Source organism: Nasonia vitripennis, chromosome 4 (genome assembly GCF_009193385.2).
Source record: "Nasonia vitripennis strain AsymCx chromosome 4, Nvit_psr_1.1, whole genome shotgun sequence".
NCBI classification, from domain to species: Eukaryota; Metazoa; Arthropoda; class Insecta; order Hymenoptera; family Pteromalidae; genus Nasonia; species Nasonia vitripennis.
The window spans coordinates 12,439,568-12,464,307 of NC_045760.1; the positions used below are offsets into that span (position 1 = coordinate 12,439,568).

The window sequence follows — 24,740 nt, forward strand, 5'->3', positions numbered from 1 at the left end:
TTGTGGAGTATAGCTTTGTTGAGATATTTATAGCAGGCTACATTGTATGCTTATTAACATACGAATGCATGTAGGTTTATCTTGGGTTTTACCGTTTTGAAAATCATGAGATTGCAAGAAGTCGAATTTTGATAAAGCTAGTTTCTATTATCGACAATGTGTTAACTACTGACAAATAACATTAGAAATAAAAAAGGTAAATTGTTCAAATCGATGCTTTAAAAATAGAATCGATTGCACGCACTTCTGTGCGTATCCCCACCAAGAGGTGCATATACGTGAATGGCAGTCGAACAGCACTGCAGCACTGCGCGCCAAAGCTGACTTCAATCGCGACAGCGTATATTCTATATATGCGCGCAAGCGACGCTCTATATAATGCACTCATAGGAGATTATTTGCGCGCGTTTATGACGATCGAGCATCAGTAGTGGGATTCATTAAGAATCATATTGCGCTCTCGATTGCCGCGCGAGCGCATTGTTAATAGCACATTACGGCATTAATTAATGCTGTCGGTAATATTCCGGGCTCTGTACGACAAACAAACGATTCACAGAGTATGCGCTGAGCTCATGGAATATAAGTCTCGGATGATTGAGGAGCGAGCTAAAAGATGCTGTACTTTTGATTTTCGATGACGCAAGCTCGCTTTATGGATGGACGTATATATACATATACATTTTATATACATTCGTGGACTGGTACGTTTAACATTCAAGCACCCGTTTTTTTACCACAAATTTGTGTACTATGCGGGTCGACTTCCTATGCACCTTGCAGATTAAATAGTGAATTTCTAAATTTATAATATCAGTTCAATGAAAACTGTTCTTCTGTAGTAAGTATTGATATTGTTAATTATAAATAAGCTTATTCATATTGAATTTTAAACTTGTGCAATCAAATAATGTATGTATTAGAAAGTTGATAACAAGTTATGAGAAGAAATCAATATGAGCATAATTCATTGAAAGAAATTCAACTTTAATAAATAATCAATGATACAAAATTATGTTCAGTGACCTTTGGATACAGTGATGCTCCATGCTGCTATAGAATTTTCAAATGAAAAATCTATAATTTTCATAAATAAAACCAGCAGGAGACTTAATGGATAACAATTTATTGACGATATTACGTAGTTTAGTTAGTTCTATTAGCCCTAAGGTTCTTGGTTAATAATCAGTATTAAATAAGTAAGTAGAGAGATGCATATTAATTACCAGTCATTAGAAATCATCCGGCATCTTTATCAAAAGCGGAAATCTACAGAATCATTTGATAAGAATGATCTAACTTTCATAGAGTGGTATAGAGTCAAAAAACATTAAGAATACTATTGTTTAAAGTGCATATGACTCTGAGAAAATTCTCATAATGCGCGTTAGGTTCTTTTAGCGATTCTGTTAAAAAGGATATGCCTTAACAAGATAACTCGTAACCTACTATCTTAAATTTTGCTGCAATTGGATTAAACTAATTTATAATTAGTTGACACGAAGGCATGCTATGAATCATACAAGTTTAAATGATGCTGCAAAATACATTTTATAGTTGCTTTAGCAAAGCTACCGCATATTTGAACTAACTTGATCAAGTGATAATAATAAATACTATTTTCATGAATATGATTATTATTTGACTATTTAATGTTTCACAGTATAAATATTTTAGCAATATTGATAATATTTTTTATAAATTCGAAAGTCATACGATAGGAACTTATAAATACTCATAATTCACGTCCCTATTCGTTTAAATAATTTAAGTTCTAAATTTAGGCTATAAATGATCTTCTTAAATGAGTCATTATCAGAACAGTTCTAAATTAAAAAAAAACATCATCTTCTAAATTCAGAGGTAAGTATACAATTGTGTGATAAGAAAATCTTGTTTAAAACCAAGCGTATATAGTAACAGCGATTCTGTTAACGTCATAGTACTTGTCTCCTGCGCTGAAGAGGGGTCACAGTGTTCAAGATGATAAGTAAAACATAGCTCAAAATTGTAATTTCAAAACTAGTTTTTTTCATTGCTTCTACTAATAACATCTTTTGTTTTAGTTACAAAGCTATTATTTTTCGCATCACTTTTCTTTGCCACTGTGGGATCTCCGTTGAATAAAAAGTCAAAATTACAATATATGAAAAATAAGATTATTTATTTAAGCAGCAATCATGAATCGAATGAAATTGAAGGTGTAGAAGAAGATGTAATTAATAATTCTAAAAACAGTGATTTTGACGACAATTCAAATATCATACCTATTCATAATCACGGGCTATTAAACCAGAACTCAAAAAAGGACACAAAATCCAAGAAAAATGAAAAAACAACAGTTAGCTTAAAAGAATCAGTAGAATCCGTTACAAAAGAGAATAACCAAATACAACATTTAATGGCCGGATCGAACAAATTAATAAAAATCAAAAGAAGTATATCGGTAGAAAATGTAAACGAAGTAGATATACAGCGATTAATAAAAGAATCTATATTAAAAAGATGGAAAGAACTCGAAATAACTGTTAAGCTTCTGTTGATTGATAATTATAGATTTACACGAACGACACTATTACAAGAATTAGTGAGCAATAATAAGTACAAATCTCAAAACATTTCCAGGTTAGAAAAAAAACTATTACAGCTATACTATTTTTTAAGGAGAGATATTTTACAAACAGTTAAACTAAGGAAGATACAGTTTAGAGGAGAAGTTTCAAAACGAAAATTAAAGAAACAGCAAGCTTATGAAGTTGAACAGTTATATATTACAAAACTGAAAGAGCAAATAAATACTAAAATTATTATATTCAAACAAAATGTAGTTTTGATTATAGAACAATTTCATCTAGAACTAAAACCTGTAACAGATTATACTACAACTGAGGCAACTACAACCAGAGAGCCGACTACTGAAATACCTTTCGATCCTGTGTACGAAGGTACAACAGTACCCCATACGACGTTAGCACCATCAACCACAAATATATCTGCAATTGGCCACGTGACTATAGAACACATTCCTTTAAGTACAAGTACATTAACAGAAATTGATAATACTGAGGAAGAAGAAGCTGTATCACTTACGTCAGGTAATATTCGTTAATACGTATACAAATAAATACTTTTTTAAGACTTTAAACTTTGTACCTGAAAATCCAAGGAATGTAAGTTAACATTTTTGCAGCCCATCGACATCCTACTGAACTAGTTAACGCATATGATCATCGTTTAACTGAAACCTATCGAACTCAGCAGTTTATCGAAACTACACGTACAGTTCTCTCAGCTAGTGACCATCCTGATATAACGGATTCTCAAGGACATCATAAGAAGGAAGTTATTACACAAGATTACCGTACAAACTCTTAGGCACAGTGTAAAAATACTAATGGAAAAATTAAGGAAGAATTTACAAGAAACGACCGCTTTTAGCTACTAAAACCCATATAAAAACTTGTCTGTTTTGTTAATTTCTTCAACAATAAATTCATAAGTTCCCAAGGAAAAAACACTACGTAACTCAAAGAAATTTCTAATTCAAATTGTAATCAAGCTTGTCCAACAATTTCACCTTAATGTTTGTCACTATTGCACCGGATGGCACTGTATTAAAAACCATTTTCACAGATGACAATAAATCTTTAGATTTTAGATTATTCATGTGTAACATTAAATACGAAACAACATTGTTGAAAAAAATGTATGCATGCCATTAACTATTTTAAAATTTTGTAATCCGGCTGGACGATAACTTGGAACATTCCTAAAGAAAGATCATGCAAAGAAAGCGGATAAAGCAAGAAAAGAGGGGCCAGCAGCTGCGGACCTTTGTCATCAGAAAGAAATGTTATGAAAGAAAGATTTCCTCCACGGCGATTTCCGGAGGTGCAGCGGGCCTTGGGCTTGGGCCAACTCGGAAGAGTCAGTCAGGTTAGGGATGTGAGAGGAGAAGGTCGAGAGTAAAAATTCATTTTTAACGTTAGATATAAGAGTTTTCTTATAACATATATAGCATTTAAGATTATATTTATATTATAATTTAAATGTCCCATTTCAATAGTAAACACATTCAGGATATAATTGTTATATATCTTATTATATCTTATAGTTCATCATCTTGTATCTTGATTGGTCGCCGATGGCCAACTAGCCTCTGCGTCTAGAAATAAACAAAATAAAAACATGGGTAAATTATAAAAAATTATGCTTTTAGTATATGAAAGTAATATTATTTTATGCTTATGTTTCTATACAAACTAGTTTTTAGTACTCTCATATATTTTTATTAATAATAAAATTACAATTTTACTTATATCTGAAGAAAGTCAAGCGAAAAATTAATTATCTCTCGACCTTCTTGCTTAATCATCAGTGAGCATAAATATTATTGAAAAATGTGAAAGAGAATCACAGTTCAAGATAGTATACTATCACACTGTCTTTCCAAGCTGCTCGCTGTCAATGTTTAGTCGAGCACCAAGGTGGCTCATAGTTTAAACTAAAAATGCTTGTTTTATTATTTTAATTATTCGTTATATACCTAGATCGAAATAAATAAAAATGAGTTATTTAGGATGTTTAATAACCACGTTAGTAATATCATGTGCGGTCAGTGCAACAAAAGATCAAGTAAGTACAAGCTTTGATTTACAAAAAAATACTCAATTATAATCATCGAAAATATTTATTTACTATTTTAAAAATTAGGTTACAAATCGTACAAGTTTCGCAATAGATTTTGAAAATAATCAATTTTTACTGGATGGTAAACCATTTAGATACGTTAGCGGTAGTTTTCATTACTTTCGAACACCTAAACAATACTGGAGAGATAGGTTAAGAAAAATGCGAGCCGCTGGATTAAATGCTCTTTCTACGTAAGAGTATCTATTTATAATAAATCTTACAGTCTTTATAGCTAATATGGAAGTATTAAATGTTGTGTTACATATGTATATAGATACGTTGAGTGGAGTCTACATCAGCCAGAACCAAACAAATGGGTGTGGGATGGAGATGCAGATCTTGTCAAATTTTTACAATTGGCACAAGAAGAAGATTTATTTGTTTTATTGAGACCAGGACCATACATTTGTGCTGAAAGAGAATTTGTAATACTATATTTTTAAATTTTGATTTTATCACATTTCTTTTTCTGTTATCTTATAATTTTAGCTTACTTCAACATTTTTATTTATTGATACCATAATTCTATTTAAGGGTGGTTTTCCATATTGGCTTTTGAATTTAGTTCCTGGCATTAAATTACGAACTAATGATACTAGTAAGTTAAAGTAACGCATGGAAGGTATACGTTTAGTAGTATATTCAAATTATTTATTTTACTTATATAACATGTTTACAGGGTATCTCGAATATGCTGAGGAGTATCTGAACCAAGTATTAACGAGAGTTAAACCATTGCTGAGAGGGAATGGTGGACCAATTATTATGGTTCAGGTATACTTGAAATCTTATAAAATTGTCTAATTTTTCAATTCTTTGAAAACACAGAAATTCAGAAAAAGTAACACATGTCCATCGTCTATCTAGGTAGAAAACGAATATGGAAGTTTTCATGCATGCGATAAAGATTATATGACTAAATTGAAAAATATTATTCAAAACCACGTTGGCACTGATGCTCTTCTATACACTACTGATGGCTCATATAGACAAGCACTTCGTTGTGGACCAGTATCAGGGGCATATGCAACAATTGATTTTGGTACTTCAAGTAATGTAACACAAAATTTTAATCTTATGCGTGAATTCGAACCAAAGGTAAATATTATGCTTATTCAAAACAGAGATATAAAATTTTAAACATACAGTATACGAATATTATATTACAATAAAGGGCCCGTTGGTGAATTCTGAATTCTATCCTGGTTGGTTATCGCATTGGGAAGAACCATTTGAAAGAGTTGAAACGTTTAAAATAACTAAAATGCTTGATGAGATGCTATCTCTTGGAGCCTCAGTTAATATGTACATGTTTTACGGTGGTACTAACTTTGCCTTCAGTTCAGGTAAGTAAATAGACTACTATCATTTTTGTGAATAGTTGTCAAATACCTCAGTGAATAAAAAATGCAGTGCTTTATTTCATTTTAGCTTAACAATTTAATTTTTGTCTGTTTATCTTGTATTAATTTTATTAATGATAAAACATACACAAGCGGTTGAAAATTAAATTGTTTTAAAATAATGTGTTTAATAAATCATTGTATTTTGTAGGCGCTAACATATTTGACAACTACACTCCAGATTTAACATCATACGACTATGATGCACCCCTTAGCGAAGCTGGAGACCTGACTGCAAAATATCATGAAATTAAAAAAATCATTTCCAAGGTATTCATTAATTATTATAATGTTTCGTTAAAGTTTCTGGCGTTGCATATAAAAATTCTATCATAAGTACGAAACTAAAACGATAATTTAACTTTATAAATTCTACATTAAATATTGCATGTTCGTTTTGTACTGCCTATTTCTTACCCAATGAATTACTGTCAATTACGTGCATGACAAAATCTTCAAAAATTAAACAAATTTAAAAATGTTTGAGTTGGTAATATAAAACAGTTTATATGTAAAAAAATTTAATTATATGTTTATGTTCAGTATCTTCCAATACCGGATATTCCGATACCAGTAGCTTCAAAAGGTAATTATGGCACAGTAACAATGAGGCCTGTTTTAAATCTATTCGATCTTCAAGCTCGAACATTGTTTGGCACTGTGCGGGTACAAGCAAAAGAGCCGCCAACTTTTGAAGCTTTAAATCTACCAAACTGGCTGGTTTTATACGAGGCCAATCTACCCACAACTGAAACAAACGAAGATCAGGCTACTCTATCTGCAGTACCAAAAGACAGAGTTTTAATTTACTTAGATGGAAGGTTTTCAGGAACTTTGAGCAGAACACACAATGCTATGAACGTTGCTTTAAAAGTAGATGACGCCAAAGAAGTTAAATTGCTCGTAGAAAATCAAGGTCGTGTTAACTTTGGAGATATTGATGTTGAAGATTTTAAGGTCAATTGCAGTAACAATAATGTTGAGTGTATAAAATCATATATTTAACGCAAAGGAATCAATTAAAAACGGTATATTTTCCAGGGGATATTCAACGTAATGCTAAATAACGCCAATATTACGCCGTGGAATGTGACTGGTTTCCGATTTGATACAATCTTGGAATCCACATTAAATGTTATCCAATCGTCGTTGGAAGAAACACAAACGTTGTTTACTGGTCCGCAGATTCTTATTGGTCATTTTAAGATTACAGGGGAGCCCCAAGACACGTTTTTAAATACAGCAGATTGGGGAAAAGGAGTCGCTTTTATTAATAATCACAATCTCGGTAGATACTGGCCATTGATAGGGCCTCAGCTAACCTTATACGTCCCAGCTCCATACTTGAAGAAAGGACAAAATACATTAGTCTTGGTTGAATTGGAATATGTACCTAGAAACCGACAGATACAATTTCAGTCTTTTCCAATTTTAGATTATCCATCAAATGTGACTAAGATAGATGATTTTTAATTTTTTTTTTTTTATGACATACGTGTAATTTTTTGCTAAGCTATATTTAAATTACACGACTCTTAATATGACGGGCATTGCCATGCCACAAGTATCTAATAAAATATTGCTTTTTCGATAATGAATTTCCCTGGTAGAAATCCAAATATTATTAATAGTTTGAAAACTAATAACTAAGTATGAAAAATCAGTAGAGATGTTAACATTTCTAATACCTACAAAATATGAAAGTCTTAGCTAGATAAAACGTGAAAATTATTTAATAAAGCTTATCTCATTTTACTACCTACAAAATCCTCAGTAAATACCAGCCATAAATGAAGAATGTTTCTATTAATAGTGCTGCTTTAATATCTAAAAAGTAGCCAATAAAAATAAGATTATAGTAAATGGTTTAAATTTTTATATGACTTAATATATTATTTTAATATATTGGACAAACATATTTCGTTAAAAAATATAGTTTTAAAGGGGTTAGCACCTTCTTATATAAATCAGTAAACGAGGTTTTCAATTTAAATTTCAAAATATTCGGACGTATTTGACTGTCAACGCCATTTACTGAGTAATAAATACGTCGTAAGTAGTTATAGCAGAAGTCGATAACCTAACCTTTTCGATACGCTCCAAAAGCGCTCACATGGTTGCTCCGAAATGAACGTTGTTGCTCCAAAATGGTCCTTTGAAAACTATTGAAATTGTTTATTTTAAACAATGGACAGAAGTAGAAGTACTGAACGTGTTCGTAGGCATCGCTTACGTAAACTTCTTCCAGCTCAATATTTTGATTTGATTAGAGAAGTTGATACACCAAGATTTGATGAAAGGGAAATAGTGCCGAGTCATAGTATAACTCATCAAGAAATTTTGGAATCACATCTACATCAAAACCAGGAGTCACACTTTTGTGATATTGATAATATTGACAGTGATTACAGTGAAAGTGATATTAGTTTAGAAGATAGTGATGACAGCAATGATTATTTATCACACTGGGAACACATAAATCATTCTGACGAAGAAGATCAAGTGGATAACGAAGGTGACACTGTGTTTGGTTTAGAAGAAAATCATTTACAAAATAATCACTACAGTGCGGATGAAGAACCAGAGATAAGTGAGTTAAGAGTATGGGCTGTGAAGTCAAGAATTCCAAAGAAACACCTAGATTTGTTATTGAAAATTTTACATAAAAGACTTTTACCTTCAATTCCAATCAGTTCATGTACTTTTCTACATACCTCAAGTGCTCAGTATACTGTTGACGTAATGATGGATACGGATCAGTCAGAGGCAGAGTTCTCATACTTAGGTATTAAGCAAGGACTCAAGGCATGTGTTAATCCGCTCTTACATCCAAATAAAATTCTCCCTTTAGACTTTAGCATTGATGGTGTTAAGATTAAAAAATCAAGTCCTAAAACCATGTGGCCTATTTTGTGCAGAGTGTACTATAAGCCGATGCCTAAAATTTACAAACCATTTACTGTGTCAGTGTTTTATGGGAACGGAAAACCTAAAGATAATAATAAGTTCTTTGAACCTTTTATACTCGAGTTCAACGAAATTCTTATGAATGGAGTTCTTATCAAGTCTGAAGAATTTACAGTCATGGTGAGAAGTTTTGTTTGTGACACGCCTGCCAGATCACAAGTGAAATGTACTAAATCACATACAAGCTTTAATGGTTGTGAACGCTGTGATGTTGTAGCCTATAAAGTTGATGGTGTGACAGTTTATGCGTCACTTGGAAACAAAAGAACAGATGAAGATTTCAGATTGTTTGTGGACTCAGATCATCACAATGATGCATCACCTCTATTAGCTATAACACCAAAGATTAATCTCGTTAATCAGTTTGTTTTAGATTCCATGCACTTATTATATTTAGGTTGCATGCTGAGATTATTTGAAAACTGGATGACCGGTGATTTGAATGTGAGAATAAGTGCAGACCAAAAAAGTGAGTTAAATCGTCAAATTAAAATGTTGAAAGTGGATATACCTAAAGAGTTTGCAAGAAAAATGAGATCATCCAGTGATTACGACAAATTCAAAGCGGTTGAGCATAGATTTTTTGTTTTATATTGTGGACCAATAGTGCTTAAGAAGATTCTTCCAGCAAATTTATACAATCATTTTCTGTTGTTTCATGTCGCTTGTCGTATTTTAACTAGTAAAGAAGCAGTGTCTTACGTTAATTTATCAAGAAATTACCTGATGAAATTTGTTGAAGATGCTGTATCACTATATGGAGCAAAGTTTGTGTCATTAAATATACATAATTTATGTCATGTGGCAGATGACGTAGAGAATATGCAGTGCAATCTCAATGATATCTCAGCTTTTCCATATGAAAGCGAATTAGGACAAATAAAAAATGTGTTGTTATCACCTCACAGAACTATTGCACAGTATTGTCGACGCATTCATGAAGAACGATCAATACTCAGTCAAGTGGTTGAACTTCCTCAAGAATTAGTCATCTTTAAGAATAATAGAGGAAAAATTAAACAATTGATGTACAAACAACAGTGGTTTTCTGCTAAGCATCCAGATAATTCAGTTAAACTTAAGAGTGGAGATATTGTTCAAATAGTTGGAATATTAGATAATGAAAAGAAAATTCACTTAAAAGTAGTTAAGTATAAAATCAAGAAGTCGCTGTACACCTATCCTTGTGACTCTGCAATGTTAGATATTTATGAAATAGAAAATGTAAACTATTCAAGATCTACTTAAAGATCTACTTCAAGAACTGTGCCACTCGAGAGCTTGTCGTGTAAATTGATCAAGATATCAGTCAATTTTTCTGCTGCAGATGAGATCCGGAGCTTTGTTGTCCCTTTGTTACACTAAGGTTCTTTATCATTTGATCAATGAAATTCAACACTATTAATTAATAGGTAAGTAAATATTGTTTCTACTATGATTTAAAATTGTCTTTAAGGTCTTTTTTTTTCTTCAATTTAAAAAAGTCAACATTTTTTATAACCAAACTTTTCTTATCAAAAAAGTTGAGGTTAAGCATAATACTCATTCGGGGTCATTAAAAACATCATTTTTTCAGATTCACGAATTATTTACAACAAGTTATGATCATTGTTGCGTTTTTTTATTAAATTTATTTTAAAGATTCAAGTTTTGAACATCTTAACCTCTACATCATGGTTGCTATGGTTACGACGTCCTCGGCATTTCCTACTGCCCGATCAGAAATCGTCATACGGTTTTTATAAGGGACTGCTCAGGCACCTGAAGTAATTTATCCGGGCCGGATCAGGTAACCTGACAAGGACCTTATAATATGTGTAATACGGCAATTACACAGGTCCTTATAAGGCATCTGAATCAAGCTGATTTTCTAATGCCCGGATCAGGACCGTATCCGGGCCTTAATTTAATAATTTTTTAAGCTTTTTGGCAGATATTTCCGGCCCTTAGCAGTGCCGGATCCAATAGCCTGAAGTCATTTAATCCGACCCAAATTGCTGGATGTGACTTTAAAAATGAATTTTTATTTTGAAACGAATTATTTAATTTTCCAATTTCTTATTTATTTTAAATACATTATTATTCTTCTAAATCATCAGAATGAGAGTCTCTTCTGCTCCTCTTGGTACGTTTTTGACTTTTTCCATCCCAATCAGCAGCACAATTTATTACTGCACCCAATGCCTTTGGAACCAAGTTAGCATCAGCATTAAAAACCTTATTTTGTAACTTGAACGCCTCTTTATAACATTCCAATATTGCACCTGTAATAAACAATATATTTTTATTAATGATTTAGATAAAAGATCAAATAATAATGTAATTATTTAGAATAATGAATTGAAATTACCTTCTATGCATTTGAATAACATAGTTGAGCTCAAAACAGGTTTTTTCTGCACTTCTTTCTGAGCCGTATGCTGTGTAATGAGTGCACCGGATGCAAAGTTCTTAAGGATTGTAGTCAAATTGACTTTAATACTGTTTTCAGTATTGATGTTGGAATAGAGAACTTTTTTCTAGAATTAATTATGATTTTAACACTCATTTTTAGATTTCAAAAGATAATAAATTATTAAAAAATATTTGCACTTACTAAATCCTGTTTCAAATCAGAATTTTCTTTTATGTCGTTGTTGAAATCTGTAAATTCAGCTATGGATTGTAAAGGGAATTTATACTGCGAATAGGTCTCCTTAAATGTATGATACGACATGATATTTTCTTGCTCCATTAATGGCCTTCTTTCCGTTAGCAGCACTTTACCTTGATCTAAATCTTTACCTATATTTGTGACTATAGTTCCTAGTTCCTTGAATTGCTGATCGGTGTGACTTTTTATGCATTGGACTGCGTCTGCAATTGTAAAGTAATAATTTAAAATTTCTATATAAACTTACTATCCATTTCCTTTTTTACAATGTTTTGAATAACTTCCATTAGGTTGCTGGACATTAGCATTGCAGAATTATCCCCAATAGTTTTTTCTTGATTTGGATTTTCAGCGGTGATGAAATTGTTATCATTAACAATACTAGTTGAAGTCTTTTCATGATGAGCAATACTAGTTGAATTGTCGTCGTCAGCAATAATAGTTTTATTGTTGTTGTCAACAATAATAGTTGAAATGCCATCATCATCAATAATCGTTGAATTATTGTTGACAGCAATACTAGACAATTCATTCTCTACTGGAACGAGTTCTTCGATTGGCCTCTCAGTGTCTCCTTCTCCAAGCGTATCATCTGTAAACAATAATTAATAACATAAGTTGCAAAGAACTTTGTAAGTTCAGGTATGCATTACAAAAATTTGTCTATTTAAAAATCAGCATTACCTGTAGATAATCTTGGTACGTTTCGCAGTAAATCATCAAGGTTCTCTTGATTTGTTTCTTCAATCGTCTTGGTGCACTGGAGTAAATGTTCCATTAATGGTTCATAAGATACTAAAATATCAAAAAAACTCTCAACTTTGTGCAAAAGAATACGTGTATATAATAATAAAAAAGTCATACCATTATACATAAGTATTTGACACGAATATGATAACATTTGTGGTGTAGCAGCTCTATTCTTAATTGAATTTTGAAGACTGGACAATTTTTTCTTTGTGTATGGAGGTTCAATAAACATTGATGAATACTTGTTATCTTCCTCGGTAACAAATGGTACTGGCACTACCTCTAATCTATTATTCAGCAATTTATGGCAGGTGTCGATGAATTATACTAAGAAAAATCCATTTGGATCAATATTCAATACGTAGTCTTGTGGTGTAGAATGCGTCTCCATTTCATCTTCTTCTTGTGTCCTTGTCAGGGCCTCTGTAGCATGTTCTTCCGTTTCCATGATCTGCAAATAAAAAGTAAAATTATGTATACAGATTATATTTTATATTATTATGAAAAATTAATATTGAAAGATCACTCACTGCCAAATGGTATTGAAGTAACTAGAGTAGATGCAGCAGTAGTCGTAGTAGTACTGAAGTAGATACACATGTGCAATGTTTTCTAATAAGAAAATGAGCTATTCCACGAAATGGGAATTGAAGATCCCGGTCAGTCTGATTGCAGTCTAATCTGCGGCAATATTTTGTGTTACCGACGTATTCCGGAATCTAATACGGTGAACATCAGGCCCGGATCCGGCGAGTCGGATAGTAAAGATAAGCTGAGACAATTACAATTGCTTAATCTTCTTGATCGACAAATACTGTTTTATAACGTTTTTTTTCAACTCCAGTAGTATAGCTTATGAGTTGTTCATATTAAAAATTAACAGAACAATGTTTTTGAGGTTATGACTGCAGATAAGTCACTACCTATAAAAGAGGTAAAAAATTCAATTATTTAATTAATTTTAATATTTCACATTATATTCAAATGTTTCTATTAAAAAAGAACTTACCAAATTTGTATTGTCTATTACAGTTGTTCTGTCGAATCCCCTCCGTGAAGCATTTGTAGAATATATGTTTTTTTCTTATCTGTATTCAAACCGAATATTTGTAGCCTAACTGCTTTGTATTTAATTTCTTGCAATGGAAAAAATAAAGTCTGAGTCTCATTTGATTCTTCTATTTCAAATATATCAAGTGATGATGATTCTGTAGGATAGTCGAAAGCATCATGAGCTAATTGCACTTTTTCTCCAGTTGTTTCAATACTGTTTACATTGATAATTGTTGACAAACAATGCATCTTTTTAATGTTTATAATGTCTCCATTTTTTAAGATAACGGTATTATTTAGACTTTTTGTTGTCAAAACAAAATTCAGATATCTAATTTTAATAATATTCACTGCAGTAGTACCATTTTTACTTCTTAATACTTCAAAAGAGTCTTTCTTAGATATTTTAGTTTTTTTCTTGATCAGCGTTTTCCATTTGACGACATAACTGTTGTAATGGTTTATATCCACCACGCAAACACTTTTTAATTTTTCCTAATTTGTCTTCAAACGGATAAGCTGTTATGTGACTTAGAGAGCAACCCATTGTCGTCACGTCATCAGCTAAATGAACCAATGAATGCATATTTAAAAGTTGTGATTCAAGTCCGTACAATGTAGCTGCTATTTACACAAAAGTTTTCAAATATATCTCTGCATGATCAATATATTTTTGGCACAATTCATCTGATGAAAGGATTCTACATGCTAAGCTGAATAGTAAAAAATGTTTGTATTGTTCAGCTGAAAGTACATCTTTTAATACAAGTGGACCGCAATATAATAAAAAGAAACGAAACTCCACAGCTTTCCATTTAGACATTTCACCCTATGATCTGGTGGTACGTTGAAATTCACAAGGAATTTGTCCTGATAAATTCATTAACCTTTGGCTAATGGACATAATACTTATTTTACTTAACTTTGACTTTCCTGTTCCAGTCCAATATTCTAAGAGTTTTTTAGTTACTCCTAGGCAACCTAGATGCATGAAATCTAATACAAAATCGTTCACCACATCTGTTTCAGGCTTCACTAAGGTTAAAGGAGAAATACTGTTATGATGTTCAATATTTGTTAGTAATCTAAATGATACATTTGTTCTTTTTTCACAATCTATTAATGGAAATACAGTGCGATTGTCTGCTCTAGAACCTGATTGAATGCAACGCTCACAACTGAAATACCCTGTGTGTCCCTTAATGCATTTTACAAATGAGCGAGCTGGTCTGTCACATACAAAACATTTCACTTTAATTTGAAAATTTCTCTCTTGTATCTGAACACCAGTTTTTAAAATTGTATTAAGTTCTTCTATAAACTTATTTAAGTATAATTCAGCACTTTTTGGTTTACCAATTCCATAATAAATAGCTACTATAAAAGGCTCATAAATGTTCAAGTTCGTAGTGCACACTCTTCCTAGAATAGGCCAAAATTCTTTTGAGCTCGATTGAAAAATTGGCAGTCCATCGATATTGAACTGCAGTTCTAATACTGACGAATCATGTAGTTTTGGATTAACCGTATTTTGCAGCTGTTTACTAATTCCACAGTATAGGAATTCCGAAGCATCATTAATATCATCTTTATTAAATTTCTCTATTTTGTAGCTATTTAATGGTTTAAATTTTAATAAAGTTTTGTGAGAAAGCGGCAAAGTTGGTATGAAAGGCTTTAATTTAGATAGCAGTGAATCTATTTTACGATAACAAACACTCTCTTCTATTATCCACTCTCTTAGAGCCATTGCAATAGAACAGTCAGCTTTGGAGTTATTTTCTGCTTCATCTTCAGAACTACTATCACAGTCACTGGTAGATGACTCATCATCTGAACTAAATCTACAATTTGTGGAGTTTCCTTTATTATAGACACTATTATCAAGTTTTGATTTAATTTCACTTTCAAAGTCAATATTACAATTGCTTTTGAACATTTTAGATTCAGTTTGAAAACCATTACTTGAAACTTTTGTAGGTTCGTTGTATGAAGGAATATTAATATTATCAACTACAACTTCTGCTCACGCATATCATTATTCCTTTTTATAAAAATGATCACGATTGATATTCTCAGACTGTATTCTTTTTCTCGTTCGAAATGCTCGAACTCGCCATTTATTGCATATTTGCGCTCTAATTATTTCACTCATCTTGTTTTATAAATAAGTATTAACTAAATGTTAAACAATTATTTTAGTTTTACCTCTAGTCGAAATACATGTTTTTTTTCAGGTTATGAGAAATTCCCAGATACACGCCTTACTTCAGTAAAAGTACAGGCACTGTTACGGCTCCATTCCGGAGCAATTCTCCCCACTCACCTTTTCTTTTGCAAATAAGGTTACCTGATAAGGGCCATATGCTTTGCCGTATTACACATTGTTAAGGTACCTGAAGATTTTCTATAACTCCCCCTGATCAGGCCCTTATGTTCTGGTCCGGCAACCGGATTGTAATTTCTGATCGGGTGCTTAATCGAACATTAATGATGGACTCTCTTTCCCCGAAATTCAAGTCAGAAAAAATAGGAGAAAATTAGTCTGATGAGTTTTCTTCAGTTATCACTTGCCTTTTCGAGAAGCGTCACGCTTGCAGTAAGTATTTATAAAAATAAATATTTTATTTTATCAGAATGTCAAACTTCGTTTTTTAGTACATTACTATATTAATGTACAAACTTAAATTACCTATTTGTTGCTTTAAAGATGTTTTTCTGCTCCAATTAATTTATAGGTTAGCATTGTCATCAGTATGAATTGTAATCCTTTCATGAAGTCTACAACTTTTCTCTTTTAATAAAAATATAAAATATTTTTCAGCAATGGCTGGCAACGAGACTTGGCTAGAAACGTATCCATATCATATTGTGGAATTTGTCACTTGTGGAAGAAAACCCAGTGTCCGTAAAGTTGACATTGTTGCTACGAAGTGGATTTCTTTTGATAATGTCAAAAAGAAGTGCTTTGCAAAATATCCATCACATCCTTATACTAAGGAAAAGTACAATGCACTAAACAAGGCTCTGGAGGAGTTATCTGATGCACCTGTTGGCTGGGAACAATTCACCGTTAAAATAAGAGGAAAGGCAAATAAAGTAACGTTACAAAAAGTTCTTTATGTATGAATTTCGATATCTAATCTCAACAAGTTCCAATACTAATAATTCTGAATTACTTTTCATATTTAAAGGTAACATCAATGAAGCATTTAAAAAAATGAAGGCTTTAGAACATCAGGAAACAGCTTTGACTGTGGAATCAGCTGAGAGCAGTCCTGAAGCTGAAAAGAAAGCTGCTGATAAGTTACGCCAACAGCAGTTCATGAATGCTGCTGCCAAATATAGTCAGTTCATCCATAAGCAGACGAATTCATTGCAAGAAACTTGTAACCAGACCAATTCATTGAAAGCAATTAGCCAAAATGGTAAGTCGCCATATAATTGCATACTTATGTAATACGTCTCTTATTATTGCTTTTACTACACCTAATCGAACAAATTTTTTATGCCTTATTTTGTTTATTTAGATCAGTCAATACTTGTTGTCGCACTCCAGTATAATGCAGAAAACAGTTTCATCGTGCCCTCCTAGACCAATGCTAGCTGAAATCACAAACAACATAAAAGTAAACAGCAACTCCGTACAAAAAAACAGCTCTGACTTATTAATGCAAGCAAAAAGTAAGTTTCTACTCATTAATAAAATACATATAAAGTATAATTTTATTCATACACTACAATAAGAGACTGACTTCTATCTTTCTATGACAGGTTATCTAGCAGAAGATGTATACATGCCAACGGAAAATCAAGCACAGTCATTGAATTCTGATGCTACTGATAATGCAGGAGCAGAATCTTCCTTAGTGCCTTCAGATAATGTTGATGCTAATAGAAATCGACATTCTGTATCAAATGAAAAAAAAAAGCTTAAAGCAAACCCATATCAAGTCTTACTCGGTAATTATTTTTTATTGAAATTCATTGCATACGATTTTATTTATAATCTAATGATCATGATACTATGTTTTTACAGGGTACGTACTTGAAATGAAAGCTGATATGAAAGAGATGAAAACTACTACGAATGAAATAAAGCAGGAGGTTCAAAACTTTAAGACACTCTTGAACAAGAATGTCACAGTTACCAAAGAATATATTGGTACAATTAAGCAAATTTGTGACAAATTCAACTATAAGATTCCTTTTCAAACTGTACAAGAATTTCAGGCTTTCGATGCTGATTTGAAAAAATGAAGAATTAAATGAAGCAGTGGTAAGGCCTAGTTTTAATCAAAAGTTTATATTAACAATTAAAATAAAAATAAAATAAATGTTTCTTCTGTTTCAGACAAATGTATTACAAACTGGATTAGACCCAACATTTGTATTATCCCGATCTATAGTCAACATGCTGAAAATGTATTTATCCAGAGAAGTGGCCGCACAGTATGTAGCTGTAAAGCAAAAGAAGCACAAATATGTCATGAAGCCAACCAATTTTTTTCTTTAGCTGAAGGTAATATTTTTTTTTATATTATACTACATAGAAATTGTATTCTGGATAAGGCACGTTTTAATTTAACTTATTTACATTTTCAGCTCTTATAATTGAACGAAGATCAATATCTCATATTAAAACCTCTGACAAAGATATGATAACTGCTTTGAGTAATGTTCTTTCTAATGCCGGATCCTGGTACACCTCGAAGAAATCAGAGCCTTCTGATTCCTCTGAGTCTACGTAGCTACACAAAAAGCATGTTCGTCCAAGTACATCCACTTCACAAGAGCAAGAAATAATCGAGACGCAAGTTGTCCTAACAGGACCAGAATATGTGGGAACAAGTGATGGATTGATAAGAGTGCTTGATACCGAGGCAGTTGAACCTTCTCCAAAGTATCCACGACTTCACGTTGAAACTGATCCACTCATCAACGGATTCTCTTTATCAGACGATGCAGAAATTGATTTAATAGCATCAACGAATGTACGTTTCGACGTACTTCAAGATTTCGAGGATACGCCATCACCAGAACATAGTTCAGAAGAAGAATTCGACGAAGTGTATTTAGGTAATTTTAAGAACAATTAATTTAATTTTACGTTTATTGCTATGCATTCAAATATTACTAAACTTTTAGAATCGAAGTTCAATTTACTACCGTAAAGATTTTTGATAAGTGTTTTTTAATTTACAGTACAAATAATCATTTAAGATAGACTGTAAACTAATTTTTTATAAAGTTGTAAATTTAATAAATATCAAGCAAAAATGTATACAAAATTGTTAGTAAATATTCAATGTTGTTAGTTATATAATTAACTTATATTGTAAAACATTAATAATAATCATTATATAAAAATATATAGTGATTATTCTTAATGTTTTATACTAATAAGTTAATTAATATAACTAAAAACTAATCTCCGGCCACGAAAATACCTATATACGTATATGTATCACATATACGTATCTTAAAACTAGCGCATTCATAGAAATTAAATGGCTACGATAATGGTAGTATCCAGACACTTACATTACCCTAATAATAATAGTCAGTTCTTCGCTTGTTTTCATACCCTATACAAATTCACTTTTGCCTTATAATCAACTTTCCTATCCAATTAATATTTAAAAACTAGCTTGGGCTATGCTTTTCAAGAAATGGCTCAAAAATGCTTGAAAAAGCGTTTCATCGGTGGTCAAGTCTTGGCTAAAAAAACAAGCTTGTTTATAGACCATGATTATACTGAATAAATTATGTTACTTCCTTGGTAGAAATTCGAAAATTTAAAATGGGCTGTAAACTATGAAATGGCTATGAGAAATAGCCCAGTCATAGCTTGTGATGAAACGCTTTTTCTCCCATTTCTTGAGCATTTGTTGGAATGAACATAACCTTAATCTTTCGTATTGATATTATTCCTTGTGTCGTACACTAATTTCAAAGAGGCTTACGGATTTTAATCGATTTCCAAACGGTTTACACAATTAACCGTCAATTAGAGTTATACAAGCACGACATACGAAGATATTCGTGATTTTCTTATTTTTTCAATTTTTTGACCTGACTTATTTTGCGTAGTACTTTCGTAGCCATCAACTAGCTATCACCTGTGCTTTGCTTTAGACAATGAAATCTATTTTTACAAGCTTGAAAATTCCTTGTAATACGGTATGACTCTATTCTTACTCCAATAAATGCGTAAAAAATGTCCGAAAAAGCGTTTCATCGCTGGTCGAAAAATGGACCTATTTTTCGCCCATCTCTAGTAATACGTGGTATGTTGTAGCTTTAAACTTATATCGATTTCTACCATGGTTATTACTCCCATTATTTTCTGTAAGCGTTAATGTATGTTTTTGGAATAAAATGAATTGAGCATGAAAAGGCTTTCATGATGATTCTGCATGTATAGGTTGGCCTTCGTCGAGGCTTTTTATAACCTTGAAATTTTTTCAAAATAAATAAGTATTACCGTAACATATATTTATCATGTGTATAGTCCAAAATATTTGCGTAATAATTTATTTTATAAAATGCAAGATACCAACTTAACAGTAAACGTCAATTTTGAACTTCAAAAATAACAAAATTATAATAAATACTTATGTAAGCTCGGTTATCTAATTCTAATCTCAGGTGATCGAATAATAAACTTATCAAAATATCTGATAGCATCTATTTCATTAACGTAGATTTACGATGATATTCTTAACCTTTCGGGATATAACGGGACTCTCGCACAGCATTAGCTGTTACTAGAATATCCTCGCTTCAGGCAGTTAGTCGCTTCTGAAACTTCGGAAAACGCGGATCGTTAAACTGATTGTGAGTCAACAGCAAGAGTAAATAAGATGTACTGATGATTGCCAGTTACAATATATGATTAAACAAGTACGAAGTAAAGTCAAGAAAAATTGTAAAAATGTGGACAGTTGTGGGATTATTTATAACCTACTTATTAGCATTTAGTAATTTAGCGGAATCATCGGAACATAACGTAAGTGTTTTTTAATCTACAATAATAATATTATGTGCATCAAGTAGCAATTTTATCATTCGATATTACTAAAAACTTTATTCCGTAGATTGAATACTTTTATCTGATCAATAATTTTTTGTCCTTATAGATTAAAAATTACAGCTTCGCAATTGATTATGAAAATGACCAATTTCTTCTTGACGGAAAACCGTTTCGATATGTCTCCGGAAGTTTTCATTACTTCAGAACCCCAAGACAACATTGGCGAGGCATTCTTAGAAAAATGAGAGCCGGCGGATTGAATGCCGTTTCTACGTAAGCATAAAAATATTTGTAGCTTTTTAAAAATATTGTATGCTATGTTGTCCTAAAGAAAACTAATCATGATTTTTAGATACGTTGAATGGAGTATGCACGAACCTGAATTTGACCAGTGGGTATGGGATGGAGATGCGGATATTGTTGAATTTATTAAAATAGCCCAGGAGGAAGACTTGTTCGTTATATTACGACCCGGACCATACATTTGCGCGGAAAGAGATTTTGTAAGTTGAATTTAATATCCACTTATTATGTGAATAATATAACTTATATGCTTAACTTTAGTAAAACCTATATCCTATTATATACGTTATATTTGATTGTGTTATAAAATCATACAATTGGCATCATTGTTTTATTAGGGAGGCTTTCCTTATTGGTTATTATCTCGAGTCCCGGATATCAAATTGCGCACCAAAGATGAACGTAGGTTATATTATTTTGTTTTTATTTCTTTTTAAATTATTGACCTTCTTCATGATTTAATAATTATATTTATAAAATTTAATAGGATACGTATTTTATGCTGAGAGATTCTTAAATGAAATTTTAAGAAGAACCAAACCTCTATTGAGAGGAAACGGTGGGCCAATAATTATGGTGCAGGTAAACTAACGATACTTACGAAGCCCTTACAATAAATCGAACGAATTTATCATATTAAAAATAAAATATTACTTCATAGGTAGAAAATGAATACGGAAGCTTTTACGCATGTGATGATCAGTATAAGAGCAAAATGTATGAAATTTTCCATCGTCATGTCAAAAACGACGCGGTTTTATTTACAACAGATGGATCAGCTAGAAGCATGCTGAAATGTGGATCTATTCCGGGGGTTTACGCAACAATCGATTTTGGAAACGGAGCCAATGTACCATTCAACTATAAAATAATGAGAGAATTTTCACCAAAGGTAATACAAATATTTTTAATCAACAAAAAGAGGTCATGCATATCTGATAAAGGCTGTTTATTTAAAAAATGTTTATCATTCGTGATAAACTCGTGAAATTAAAAATCGCATACCTACTCAACTAATCTTCATTTTAACAATACTTTTATCAACGATAAGACTTTAAAAATTATTGCACGATTGTATCAGTATTAACCTTGTAACATAGCATGATCAAGGTTAACATTTCGAGACATTAATTTCCTGGCAAATTTTAGGGTCCGCTCGTGAACTCAGAATATTATCCTGGATGGCTTACACACTGGGGTGAATCCTTCCAAAGAGTTAACTCCCACAATGTAGCGAAAACTCTCGATGAGATGTTGGCATACAACGTATCTGTAAATATTTACATGTACTATGGTGGAACAAACTTTGCCTTTACCTCTGGTAAACATTATTATACATCTATATGCCTATACGCAAATGATTGTTACATTAGAATATTCGATTTTTACAAGAATACATAAATGAACACATCCATTAGGTGCAAACATCAATGAACATTATTGGCCACAACTGACTTCTTATGATTACGATGCCCCACTCACTGAAGCGGGCGATCCTACGCCAAAATATTTCGAATTAAGAGATGTCATAGCTAAGGTAATTGTAATAATAATTATCGATGAAAGTAGTAAGCAGGATCGATAAAAAAAAGTAATTTTTAGCACATGCCACTGCCAAACTTGAAAACTCCTGCTGTTGCTCCAAAGCGTGGTTATGGTGTTGTCACTATGACACCGAAAGTCGATCTCTTTTCTAAAGCAGGCCGAAATACTTTCGGAACTGTGCGGGCTGAATTTTCAAAACCACCAACATTCGAATCTTTGGTCCAGAACAACTACCTAGTTTTATATGAAGCTGACTTACCATTGCTTGAAAAGCCCGAGAACGTCACACTGGATGCCGTAACCAAGGACAGAGCTCTCGTGTACGTAAACAACAATCTTGCTGGTGTTTTGAACAGGATGGACAAAACTTACTCCCTGCCTCTGACCGCTAAAAATGCAAGGGACATTAAGATTCTGGTAGAAAACATGGGTCACGTGAACTTTGGAAGCATTGACGTTGAGGATTTTAAGGTAATTAAAATCCTTAAGCGAAGCATATAAATTTGCAATAAAATATTCTCAAATTCGTTTATAATGCTGACGTTCAGGGTATCTTCGACGTGAAACTAAACGGTTCACCGCTAGCGTCGTGGAAGGTCACTGGATTCAAGCTAGCATCCGTTGTCGACAGCGATCTCGGTGTCAAGGAGACGTCCGGGCAAACTGGACACTTGCACAACGGACCACAGTTCCTCGAGGGTCACTTCGTAATCGATGGCGAACTCTTCGATACCTACCTGAACACACAGGGCTGGGGTAAGGGAGTCGCGTACATAAATGGCTTTAATCTCGGTAGGTACTGGCCATCGTTAGGACCGCAAGTTACTCTTTACGTTCCGGCCACCTATCTTAAGAAGGGCAAGAATAGTTTAGTACTGCTGGAGCAGGACTACGTCCCACAAAGTCGCACCTTTGAGTTCCAGACGAAAGCTATTTTGGATTATCAGTAATCTGACTATGTCAGAGGCTTTAATACCCAAGTGCCATGATTGTAAAAATCTCTGCCGATAATTCGAATTGTTAAATTATTATGTTAAAGTAGTAAATAGATATTGCTTGCAGTATTTTATCGATGAAAAGGCTGTCAATGCGATTTTATAATTGAACGAAAGAAAATTTGAATATTGTGTATAACTTCTACAAGTAAATTTCTACATCAATGTTTTTGACAATGTCGCAGTAAGCGCATCGAGAGCATTACATCAATATTTTCCTATAGCTCTATAATATTTAAAATTATCATACCACGATCTTTAATAACGCAATCTCGTCTGCCACTTGAAATTCTTTGAATTCATCCACACCCGATAAAGCTAGCGAGCCCCCTGCAGATACAAAAATTATAAATATACAAATAGCCCATCGGCAACGCCCGCAAAGCACTCGTTAAAAAACTCAAACTTTACATTGCGCACATAATGGTGTGTATAGTCGAGAGAGCGACTATACCTAATTTGTGCCCCATTGTCAAGATTAACCTTCGTCGGCGCGGGTGGTCGTGCGACTCTTTCAAGCGCTACTCGAAATCGAGCATTACGCGATATTTTCAAAATTGATCGGCGATGATAGGGCCGTTCTGGTTCGGCCCTGGCGTCATATACACCGGAAGGGCTCGAGCGCGGACAATATCGCGAGTCTTTTGTATAAGGAGCGCACCCGAGGAAATCAATGGTGCTAATATCCTACCGCAGCGACGATGGCTCAGGTGACAAATGAACGAGCACCGAGAGACGTATCGCCGATACGTTTCCTCGATTATCTACTCGCGCCTTCAAACGTCCCCGACGACGTTATACGGTTATGATGATACCACTATACCGTCGAGGTGTGTGTTCAAATGCGTGTGAAAAATCGCCAATAGAGTGACAAGGCTTTTAACGCACACCAGCAATGTATTTACTATGTGGGTACAAAGCACATTGATCTGATATATACGCGCGCATTAGAGCTTTTTATAGAGCTCATCGTGTAGTCCCTCGAAATTTTCACATTTTATTCGAACACCAAATATGATATAAGCTAGTAGTCAGATTCTGTATTTAAAAAAAAAACGTTGAAAAGTTGCGATATGACGAAGGAAGTTTGAATTCAAGTTACGACTTTCATTTGCATTTATTGCTGCGTCACTTCGACACATTACTGTACAGGAGAATACACAATATTTAAGTAATGTTCACTGGTGGGGTGTGCCCTCTTGTGTATTTTATAGTTTAGCACAGCATGAATGGCTCGCATTATGTACATCGGGACAAAAAGCTACTGGTACCGTCTGGTACATTAATAAAAATGATGCAAGACTATATAAAGGAAACTTGAATGAATCGCTACAATTTTTTTC

The 24,740-nt window shown here is 32.8% G+C and overlaps 6 protein-coding genes across 8 annotated transcripts in view; 5 read left to right on the forward strand and 1 right to left on the reverse strand.

Moving 5' to 3' along the window:
• Window positions 1–24,740, forward strand: part of LOC100119509 (protein vestigial) — a 397,514-nt gene that overhangs the window by 280,177 nt on the left and 92,597 nt on the right. The window lies entirely within an intron of this gene.
• Window positions 2,073–4,272, forward strand: LOC116417179. The gene is made up of 2 exons (XM_031928954.2): window positions 2,073–3,095; window positions 3,191–4,272. Exons 1-2 carry the CDS (start codon window positions 2,147–2,149, stop codon window positions 3,373–3,375), a joined length of 1,134 nt encoding a protein of 377 aa, XP_031784814.1. The 5' UTR covers window positions 2,073–2,146; the 3' UTR covers window positions 3,376–4,272.
• On the forward strand, window positions 4,427–7,827 carry LOC100119157 (beta-galactosidase-like). 2 transcript variants are annotated; one of them, XM_031928938.1, is made up of 11 exons: window positions 4,427–4,635; window positions 4,714–4,883; window positions 4,967–5,117; window positions 5,227–5,290; window positions 5,372–5,466; window positions 5,560–5,790; window positions 5,867–6,038; window positions 6,247–6,365; window positions 6,639–6,681; window positions 6,736–7,052; window positions 7,137–7,827. In XM_031928938.1, exons 1-11 carry the CDS (start codon window positions 4,567–4,569, stop codon window positions 7,566–7,568), a joined length of 1,863 nt encoding a protein of 620 aa, XP_031784798.1. In that variant the 5' UTR covers window positions 4,427–4,566; the 3' UTR covers window positions 7,569–7,827. The 2 variants fall into 2 exon arrangements, with proteins under 2 accessions (XP_031784798.1, XP_001602984.2); XM_001602934.5 differs by having other exon boundaries at window positions 4,429–4,635; window positions 6,639–7,052.
• Window positions 10,343–16,946, forward strand: LOC100679772. Of its 2 annotated transcripts, none has more exons than XM_031928965.1 (4): window positions 10,343–10,474; window positions 16,039–16,117; window positions 16,343–16,641; window positions 16,713–16,946. In XM_031928965.1, the coding sequence occupies exons 3-4, from the start codon at window positions 16,345–16,347 to the stop codon at window positions 16,740–16,742; spliced, it is 327 nt and encodes a 108-aa protein (XP_031784825.1). In that variant the 5' UTR covers window positions 10,343–10,474; window positions 16,039–16,117; window positions 16,343–16,344; the 3' UTR covers window positions 16,743–16,946. The 2 variants fall into 2 exon arrangements, with proteins under 2 accessions (XP_031784825.1, XP_031784824.1); XM_031928964.1 differs by lacking the exon at window positions 10,343–10,474 and adding an exon at window positions 10,528–10,851.
• On the reverse strand, window positions 10,858–12,521 carry LOC107981436. Its single transcript, XM_016987390.3, has 3 exons — window positions 11,659–12,521; window positions 11,413–11,581; window positions 10,858–11,326 (listed from the first exon to the last, which is right to left on the reverse strand). The coding sequence occupies exons 1-3, from the start codon at window positions 11,794–11,796 to the stop codon at window positions 11,142–11,144; spliced, it is 492 nt and encodes a 163-aa protein (XP_016842879.1). The 5' UTR covers window positions 11,797–12,521; the 3' UTR covers window positions 10,858–11,141.
• LOC100119373 (beta-galactosidase) lies at window positions 20,274–24,713 on the forward strand. Its single transcript, XM_001603110.6, has 10 exons — window positions 20,274–20,530; window positions 20,661–20,827; window positions 20,907–21,057; window positions 21,196–21,259; window positions 21,345–21,439; window positions 21,519–21,749; window positions 22,007–22,178; window positions 22,276–22,394; window positions 22,460–22,873; window positions 22,951–24,713. Exons 1-10 carry the CDS (start codon window positions 20,456–20,458, stop codon window positions 23,350–23,352), a joined length of 1,890 nt encoding a protein of 629 aa, XP_001603160.1. The 5' UTR covers window positions 20,274–20,455; the 3' UTR covers window positions 23,353–24,713.